Source organism: Microtus oregoni, unplaced genomic scaffold (genome assembly GCF_018167655.1).
Source record: "Microtus oregoni isolate MIOR12 unplaced genomic scaffold, Mior012 000014F_ref0000157, whole genome shotgun sequence".
NCBI lineage: Eukaryota > Metazoa > Chordata > Mammalia > Rodentia > Cricetidae > Microtus > Microtus oregoni.
In genome coordinates this window covers 17,131,431-17,141,714 of record NW_024543073.1, presented here as the reverse complement: position 1 = coordinate 17,141,714, position 10,284 = coordinate 17,131,431, and the positions used below count along the sequence as shown (strand labels likewise).

Sequence of the window (10,284 nt, the reverse complement as noted above, 5' to 3'; positions counted from 1 at the left end):
TTCCCACATAGGAAGGACAACAGCCCGTCACTTTCTTGGTATGTGGGGCTCGGGAAACCAGGAGAGGGGGGTAGCTATTGATACCGGGTGGCTGTCCTACCCACTTTTGGTAATGATTTCTGCCCCCCCCCCCCAGTACTAGCTTGAGGGGTGAGATGGGATGGAAATTTTCCAGTGCTGGAAAAAGTCAGGGCTCCAGAAGTCCCAGAGCTGAGGACCAGGGAGGCGGAAAGAGGATGCAAAAGCTAGAAATGGGTTTCCATGCTGGGAAATTTCAGGACGGAACAGCTAAGGGGCGCCGGGTAGTAGATACCTTAACTAAAGCAAACAAAACAGGTGCAGTGCCGAAGGTGGGGCTTTAGCGAAGCTTACCCAAATCTCTGTTAATGTGTTTCATCTCTACAGCGATCCCAGTGGGTTGAGGCGCTCTGACCTCGGCAAAACTCCACATTTTCCCGAGAGGCCTGAAAGTGTTTGCCACGGTTTTTCGAACACGTCCAGGGAAGAGCCCTTTAACTAAACCTTTCGGGGCAGATTTACGGACGATATTACAAACAGAACGCAAACTCTCATTTCCCGGACCCTTCTAGGACAGACAAGTTGAAGACACTGCAGACCCCGAGCAGAAAGACGGCTGTAGTTTATCCTCGAACGTTATTAACAGCTTGCGAACAATTCTTCCCATATTTCATCCTCAAATACGTTGCCACGAAGCAACACGCGACGCTGTGAAAACCATGGTGTTTATTTACATATGGGCCGACTACTCACAAAACTTAAGCGTTCGATGGAAAATTGGACATCTCGGTAAGGACTCTTGTCTGTATCAACAAAGCGCTCGCTGCCTGATTAACAGTGTTGATTAATGTTGGCGCAGGTTAAACGGAGCCCATTACAATAATTATATGGTCCAGCCATACATCAAACGAGAGGCATTGAAAAATAACGCGTTCAAATCGCGAGGCATTCTCGTAGATCTTTCAAAGATCGCTAAGAGACTTTACGGGCCATTTATAAGTGGAACTGGTGGCTAGCCATTGGAGAGAACCAAACCTGATTTAAAAAGAAGTCTTCCTTGGGGGCGGGAGTTTATTTTTGAGACTCTGTGATGAATGCCAGTTGGAAAAAGCGTTTCAGGAAGTAGGAAAGTACTGGGTTGATAAAATGGCATACACAGGAGGAGTATTTGAGATTGCTCCTCGAGAAAGCCATTGCATTTTACTCAGTCATTGGCAGATGGCCATTTTAATCAGAAAGTTAAACTTCTAAGACCGAGTTCCCTCTTTGAAATAGAAGCATATCAGGAAATGCACCCTTCCAAAAGGCTGGGCTATGAGAATGAATTCGGGTTACACAATTATTCGGATTTTCCATCAGTCAAAACAATTAATTTAGTTGGCGATAAACACAGCTATCCTAAAACAGAATCATATTTGAATTATTCCCACTAATTTGCCACCTGGAAGAAAAATGAGCCGTGTGGAGTTGAATCCCATATTTATAAAAAAAATCGTTTATTTTCTCAATGAGTGTAAGAAATATTTAATGTATTTTCCAAAAACTATAAACAGTTTATCTCGAAGTACGTCCTTGCTTTGTCTTTTTCGAGCATGAATCCTGCCTGAGCAGCATTGTGTGTATGTTATAATAATTCCAGTGTTTACAGAGTACTGTGAAATGCTCACTAAACGAACACACCTTCTATTGAAAACATAGCTCTCCTTTTTCTAACATGGCAACAGTTTTTTTTTCTTTTGAGTTGCCCCTACGTGCAATTTCTGTGTGTGTGTTCGAGTTTTCACTAAAAATTTCTATTTCTTTTCCTCATTCAACCATTCCTTGCTCTATTCCCATGGAATTGGTAAGATCCTCTCATTAGAGTGGCTTAGTTTAGCTGTCAAATCTCTAGGGCATTCAATTGCAGATAAATGGCTAAAACGCCAGCCTAACCGCATTTTTATTAACAGATGGCGGAAAACAAACGTCTTTGGAGAAGAACCGAAGGAAAAGGGTTAAAGGGTCAATAAACAATTATTACCGTGCTTAAAATGGGGGGATTTCTCATCAGATTCCACAGGCAGAGGCTGGCCCAATCCAGGGGAGCTGGGACTCCCCCCGCTCAGTATTCCAGGGACCACCTCACACACAGAGTAGTTGTCCCCCAGCGGGACGGCTCCCACAGGCCACCGAGTGGTTCAATCGCCCAACCGAAGCGTCCCCGGAGTGCTTCTGACGTTGGGGTTGAGGGCTAAATCTGGAGAAGCAGGCCAGGGGCTGAACTCGTGCAGCCTTCAGATCCGGATCGCCGCGGGCTAGGGTGTGATACAGGATATCCGAACCCTTGGCAAGAAATAGAGGGGTCCCGTGTCCAACTCTTGCTGCCGCCCCTCCTGCGGGTGAACTTTCTCTCCCAGCACGCTGATTTCCCTCTCCTTTCTCTCCCTTCCCTGTGGCTCTGACGTGCACACCATGTGACAGGCCCCCTTCTGCTATAAGCCCAGACAAGGTCCGCCCTCTTCTGGACTCAGCCCTGGCCTCGGCGAGCTCTGTTCCTAGATTTCGCACACGCCCCGCGCCCTCCTGGGCGCCCGACACAGACTGGCCCGCCGGGGTCCCGCCACCCCCTCCTCAGCTGACCCGGCCGGAGGGACCGCAGAGGAGGTCAAGTCAGGCGCTCACTGCCCCGTGCGTTTGGAGTTCGGGAGCGCAGACGCCGCGCGCAGCCCGAATCGCAAAGTCGAGGCGCAGGGCTCGGCAGCGGTTCCAGCACCTCCTGCAGCCGCGGGTCCCAGCGTGGCGTCCCCGCTCCCCGCCCGCCGCCCCGGGGCCGGCCTGGGGAGCCGAGGGAGCCGGGAGCCCGGCGCCCCTATGCGCCGCCGCGTCGCCGCGCCGCCCCAGCTATGACCCTGAGCACGGAGATGTCCGATGCCTGCGGCCTCGCCGAGGAGACAGACATCGACGTGGTGGGGGAGGGCGAAGACGACGACGAGGAGGAGGACGATGACGACGAGGGCGGCGGCGGGCCCCGGTTGCCCGGCTCGGCCCAGCGGCGGCGGCGCTCTTATGCCGGGGAGGACGAGCTCGAGGACCTGGAGGAGGAGGACGACGACGATGACCTGCTGCTGGCCTCGCGGCCCGCCGCGTCTCCCGCGCCTCCGGGCCCTGTGCCCGCGTCGGGGACCGGCACGGGAAGCTGCAGCGGTGCGGGAGCGGGAGGCAGCTCCGGAACCGGCGCGGGCGCGGGCGGCGGTGCCAAGAACCCACTGGTGAAGCCCCCCTACTCGTACATCGCGCTCATCACCATGGCCATCCTGCAGAGTCCGAAGAAGCGCCTGACGCTTAGCGAGATCTGCGAGTTCATCAGCGGCCGGTTTCCGTACTACCGGGAGAAGTTCCCCGCCTGGCAAAACAGCATCCGCCACAACCTGTCGCTCAACGATTGCTTCGTCAAGATCCCGCGCGAACCGGGCAACCCGGGCAAGGGCAACTACTGGACGCTCGACCCGGAGTCCGCAGACATGTTCGACAACGGCAGCTTCCTGCGGCGCCGCAAGCGCTTCAAGCGCCAGCCGCTGCTGCCCCCGCACGCGGCGGCCGAGGCGCTGCTGCTGCGCGGCGCGGGGCCGGCGGGTGGCGCGGGGGATCCGGGCGCCGCGCTCTTCCCTCCGCCGCCGCCTCCCGCCTGCGGCTACGGAGCCTACGGCTGCGCCTACGGCCTGCAGCTGCCGCCCTGCGCGCCGCCCTCCGCGCTCTTCGCCGCCGCTGCCGCCGCAGCCGCCGCCTTCCACCCGCACTCGCCGCCGCCGCCGCCGCCCGGTGCGGCCGCCGAGCTGGCGAGGACCGCCTTCGGCTACCGGCCGCACGCGCTGGGCGCCGCCCTGCCCGGCCCGTTGCAGGCGGCCACAGTGAAGGCGGGAGGCCCCGGTGGCGCCGGGGCGCTGGCACGCTCGCCTTTCTCCATCGAGAGCCTCATTGGTCGCAGCCGGGGTCCAGCGGTCGCCAGTGTGCAAGCCTCTCCCGGGGCCGCTACCGGGACCGCACCGGGACCAGGGGGCGGAGGCTGCTCGGTGCAGGCGGCTGCCGGCCCGGCTGCCGCGCTCACCCGCTCGCTCGTGGTCGCCGCTGCGGCCGCCGCCTCGTCGGTGTCGTCTTCGGCCGCGCTGGGGACTCTGCACCAGGGGACTGCGCTGTCCAGTGTGGAGAACTTTACTGCTAGGATTTCCAATTGTTAGAAACGCCGTTAGCGCGCGTGAGAAAGTGAAGGTAGGACTCCCGGCCCCTTTCTGCGGATGGGTGGTTGGTTTTGTTCGCTCCTCCCAGCCCTCGGCGACCTCGCGCCCCCATTTTTGCCGCTTTGGATTCTTGGACCGGACTGTGTTGGGCGACAGCTGGGGCGCCGCGCAGTTCGGCTCAGCGGGTCCCTCTAATATTTATGCAAAATCGCCCTATGCTGCAACCCTGACTTGGGGAGGGAAGGAAGAGGGTGTTAGAGGAAGTCGCCCTGTTTTAGCACTAGGGGCTTCTTTGACTTTTGACAAATTGAGAAAACCAACCCAAACCATCAAAACTAAGCCCTTTTGAGGTATAAAGATTCTCAGGTCCAGGGGTTAAAAAAAAAAAGTCAATAATGTTTATACGAAGCTCATACAAACCCAGTCTCCAAGAAATGCCTTTATTTGCTCACACTTATTTGGTGTACTTTTTCATGGAAAGGAAAAAAATGAATAACATGTTTACACAAGAAACAAGTCAAATTTTATCATTTCTTATTTTAACCTGTGTTTTGTATCATAATGGACATGGGGAATTTTTATTTTGTACTTATGCGTATTCTTTACAAGGAGTATTGTAAATTTTACTGGCAATTATTATTGTACTATTCTAATGTAAGATTTTTACACTTTTTTTCAGAAATAAAATGCTTAATTTTCAAAGAAAAGCCAACTAAGTAATTGATTGAATTGTCCCTGTCTTAGTTTTTTTTTCCTGTTAAGGATAAAATAAAGGTCTACTAGATAAATCTAAACTCAGTACAGAATCTCTTTAAGTGTTACTCCCACAGAAAGCCTAAGGCAGCCACGGTAGCAGGATGCCATAGCTTTTCATTTCAACTTTCCAAGTCAGAACTTATTTCTCGTGACTGCCCGTGAAAGCAGTTACTTTGCTAGATGTTTACAAGCCTAAGCCTTGTTCATCATAAAAAAAATCAACAAGATGTTTTTTAAGTGGAAGCTGTAGTCACCCTACGGATAATTTAATAGAAGTGTTTGGTTTTATTTGTGAAATTCTCCAGTTAATTTCTGCTCACTTTTAAGCACACACACACACAAAACGGTAATGGAAGCAATGCAAGCGGAGGCAGCTTCTAGTTTAAAATTTTAGCAGCAAAAGGAGATGCACAGATTGTCTGTTTAAAGCGTTAAATGTCCTGGATAGAAGTATTTGCACTTATAACTTGAACTGTATGTGAGAGTTCTAATCTTTAAGATAAAAGTGAGTCCAGGAACTCCACAACAGAGTTCTGAGTGCAAAGGCAAATTTACCGAAATTTTAGCTTAAATGAATAACCCAAGAAATTGTCATCTTTAGACGAGTACATGGTTCAAAGATTTCTAGATGAGAGCACCTCGGGTGTTTATTAATCTAAATAAACAATTTGGGTGATTCAGGGCATCTCTTTTCAAAGGTTAAGTCTTTCATTGCTGATTATAGTCACCATCTAATTCCGTAGGACGCCAAGGCTAGTCTCCATGAGTACAGATGGTCCTAGGAGCTCTCCTGATAGCCTATGCATCTGTAACACTTAATTTGAATGCTTTGGGTCAGCAGGTTGCAGCGGACATTGAATCTGCTTGTTCAGTTTCTTTAAAAATGTGGGTAAATGCACACGCTATGAAGATACAGATTTAACCTATCCAATTCATAGCATGCGCATTATAGGCCAGTACTGGTCACATTTAGGTATCCAAGGAAGGAAAAGACTCAAAAATCTCAAGATGAAAGTTATGTTTCCCGCCCTAAGAGCTGTGTAGAGGAAGGTAAAGAAGAGATTAGAGTAAAAAAAAAAAATCACAGTGAAATGTACCACTAAATGTCTAGCTAACTGTAAATGATGATCTTTACATGCAAAGACTTCTTGTATGCCAGCATAGCTTTAAAGAGACCAGACCAGACCTGCATCCCCCAAGAGCACCTTTATAGAGGCTTCCTTAGGCAGGACCCAAAGGCATAGACAGAGGCTCGCCTGTAGACTTGAGCAACGCACAGAACAGACTTTTAGGTTTGAAAGAGAGTCAAAAAGAAAACCGTGAGATTTTTTTTCTCTCTCTTAGGATGAAAGCAGGGAATCACAGCTAAGCCTTTTCTTCAGATCATGCACCTTTTAAAAGTGCCAAGAGGAGCTCTGCCTCCCAGGTTGTCAGTGCACAAGGCTTAGGGTGACCCTGTTCTAGCCCTCGGGTCCCTAGGCTGGTCTCCCAGGTCACCGTCTAGGGCAGCAGACTGCAAACCCGCTTTTGATCCGGCAGGGTGCAGTGAGGGCTGCCTGCTTGTCTGTTGCTTCCCACCAGGTTCGGCCTCCATTCTGAGATTTGGGTGTGTGCAACGGGCTGTACTTACTCAGCGAGTAAATCTCTGCGAGGGATAGTACGAGGTATAGGCTCACAGTGGTACGGGGCAGAGGCTGGCTATAGACTGAAGACTGGACCATGGGCCTTGGATGGGTGAGTCTGGAGTGTGGGCCGCCAGGCTGGGCTGGCAAGCAGGTGCTGGAACAAAGGAAGCCGGGCTACCCGGGCCTTTGATGGGCAAGGATGTCTCCTCCTGGGGCTCCTCATTCGCATGCAAATCCAGCGCTGGTCCCCCTTTTCTTTGAAGGCAAACAGAAGGATGTTTGTGTGTTTGTAGGCAAGAAGGCTTCTCGAACAAGCCTTCCTCAATAGCCTGGGTCTCGGAAAATAAACCAGTTGGACAAACATTGGCCACCAGCTCTCCTCCTCCCGACTACAAAGTGTGGATTTGCTACAACTCATTAACCCGACGCCTTTCTCTCCTTTTCCTTGTTTCTTTACTCATCAAACGCCCCCGTAGAGCCTGGAGACAAATGACCGAAGCGCGGTCGGGAGGGAATTGCAGTTAATGGGGAGAGGGATATATTGAGGCTAATGGTTCAGGCAGCTCCTGAGGCAGGACCACACAAAAAGGAGCCTCTCCATTGAAGGCTCCGTTGTGCTGCGGGGATTTAATCTGCAGCTAGATCTAGCCAAATGTTATCTATTGCGGGGGTAATGAAGCCCTTATGGGCTGAATTGCTCCTTGTTCCACACATGGTGTCGTGACCTCAGACTGCTTCTTGGTTGATTTCTTTCTCTATCGGGTAATTATTTTATTTCTTTAAAAATCAAAAGCTAGTGCTTCTGCTCAACGACGGGTTTCCTCTCCATTCCCACCCCACACATTTAAGAGGCACTTCCTTTCCTATTAAAAAAAAAGAGAAAGAAAGAAAAAGAAAGGAGGAAAGGAAGGAACGAAAGAAACAAGTAACTGAGGAAGTGAAGGGGAAGGCTGTGGGGAGCTTTCCCAGTCTTTTACTTACTGAAGCATCTTTATATACACCCATCTAACTTTTTCGTCCCCTGCCCAGCAGCCCAAACTTGCTGCAGACAGAACTGGAATTCTAGATACATGCACCCTCCTCCCTTCTCCCCCCAGCCCTGTGAGCATGGATCACAGGGAAAGGCTTCTGTACCTCAAAGATTTTCCTTTCCAGAAACCCACGTCTTCCTGTACCCTGCTGGCAGGGATAGCCCAGGGAATGCTTGTTCTGATGGAGGGTGATTATTTTGATGGGATACCAGCCCCTGCCATTTATTAAAGACTGTCTGAGGCCACTGGATCAGGCTGTTCCTGTCTCATTTTCTTCTTGTGGAACCCAGCTTTCTTTGCGTGAGGGAGGACCAAGCTTTAGAGCTGCTAAAGGTGTTTGCACAACAGGTTGCTGGTGGGTCAAAAGGATTTGGCCCCCTTCACCCGCAGCTAAGAATCAAGGACTCTAGATTATGTTTCTAAATTCTCTGCTAGCCACACATTCTGTTCACCTCTGCTTTTTCTCCTGACAGGGCGAAGTCATGTGAGGGCAACTGAAAGGGTCAAACTCAACCCAAATCAGACATCTTCCCAGGGATACCTCTGGTCTCATCTGGCTTCTTCAGGGGGCTTCGGTGTGCATTTAACTGGAATACTAAGATCCCCCACACTCCCACACACACCCCTTAGAACTGAACCGTACCCAGACAGACCCAGGGCAGCCTGGTGTAGCTGAGTCACGCATGCACAGAGGCATTCACACTCATTGCCCATGGGCTGCCTTTTGCCTCTTCCCCTCTATGATTTTGTAATTAGGCATATGTTTTTTGTTGGTAAACGTGTTTGATGTCACGGCCAGTGAAATGTGGTGTGTTTAGAGGGCCACGAACGTAAATGTGTAAATATGTTTAGTGTAAAATCGAGCCCTTCGACTTTAACAATAAATAGACTGCCAGCTTGGATCCCCTTACGTTTGACAGGAGATGGAGCCTCTGATCCTGGCCAGCTGCTGGGCTGCCACAGGCTTGCTTATCCCCAACCAAATCACTTTTCAGCTGATTCTTTGCATAACACATCTCTCTGATCATCGAGTCTTGCTCTCGCTGGGACCAGCTCAGGCTGCTTTTCACTGCTACCCTTCTGGAGTTCTAGAAGCTTCTCTACCAAGGAAACTCCCCTGGTCATCAACAAGCGAAACCTAGCAAAGAACAGAAGACAACCAGAAAACTCCTTTCAAGGCCTGAACCTTTAGGTGTGACAGGATATAGGAGCTGATGTGGTAGTCAGAGAGGGTGTGCTGACACCCTAACCACATGAAGTGTTTTGACTCAGCATGTGGAGTCTGGGGCCATCGGAGCTGCAAAACGAAACAACGCCTGTTTGGAGCTGCTCTGACTTTTGAGAATGTAATAGAAGTAGAAGAATTCGGAAATCCCAGTAACTTTCCCAACTGAATCCACCATGTAGCTCGTCCCTCATCGAGAAGCAGGTTTTATCTGCACGCCAAGATTCCCTTTCTTATTCCAGCAAACATTAAATCCCCCCCCCCCCACACACACCCAGATAGGGTTTCTCTGTGTGACAAACATCCCTGGCTGTCCTGGAACTTGCTTTGTAGATCAGACTGGCCTCGAACTCACAGAGACCCACCTGCCTCTGCTGGAATTAAAGGCGTGCACCATGACTGCCTGGCTAGCAGTAGATTTTTTTAAAGAAAAAATTTCACTAATATTTCAGCAATAATCTCTTAAAACTTGAGATTTTATTTGTGTGCAGTGCTAGATGTTGAACCCAGGGCCTCAGGTATGCCAGGCAAGGGCTCTACCACTGAGCTACACCCCCAGACCTCCAGAGTCTTCTGAAAGGAGCCTGATTTCTCTGTGAAATATTGCGGAAAAGAATCACTCTGGACTCTGCTTTACAAACCAGATAGCAAAGCTCAGAAGAGGGTAAATAAATGACTAACACAAGGTCATAGCTACTGGGATGTCACGACTGAGGTCTCATTTTATTCACAAGACTGTGTTGCCACTTTGTTACCACCATTCAGATTTGTTAAACCCCATAGTGGTAGTGAAGATGCTCAGGGGTCATGGTATAAGAGAATCCTTTGTTTCTTGTGCAATTCTTTCTGTTTTGCATGCTCACCATGCTCTCTTCCCTGCCACTTCCAGGGGCAGCCTACTGTCCTAGCTGTATTTAAAACCGACATCTAATTATTTCAGACTTCTTTCATGCAGTTCACTATGTGGCACTCTCCTAGAGTCCCCCTTTCCATTCTTCTTCTTGTTCCTTCCTCCTCCTCCTTTTTTTCTGACATCAGTAGTCTTCTTTAAAATATTCTCACAAGAGGTCCTATCTGACTACATCCATAAATGGGTGACATTGTATTACTCTGTTACCCGTATCTTTCACTTTTCCTGTAGATTAAAATAAATTATCTTATGTGTATGAATGTTTTTCCTTGCAAGCATGATGAGCGCCATGTGCATGCCTGGTGCCCATAGAGGCCAGAAGAGGGCATTGGATCCTCTGATACCTAATTGAACCATCTTATGGGTTCTGGGACTCAAACTTGGGCAACAAGTGTTGTAAACCACTGAGCCATCTCTCCAGCCTACTCTTGTAGATTTTTAAAGGTTGAAGTCTACCCATCGAGAACACTTTTCTAAACTGCTAAGTAGGTCTTACAAATGCCTT

General features: G+C 49.9%; 1 protein-coding gene across 1 annotated transcript; it reads left to right on the top strand.

Annotated features, from left to right (window-relative positions):
* Nucleotides 1-2,526: 2,526 nt before the first annotated feature.
* Nucleotides 2,527-4,928, top strand: Foxd1 (forkhead box D1). The gene has a single exon (XM_041663560.1). The coding sequence runs from the start codon at nucleotides 2,901-2,903 to the stop codon at nucleotides 4,230-4,232; it is 1,332 nt and encodes a 443-aa protein (XP_041519494.1). The 5' UTR covers nucleotides 2,527-2,900; the 3' UTR covers nucleotides 4,233-4,928.
* Nucleotides 4,929-10,284: the final 5,356 nt, after the last annotated feature.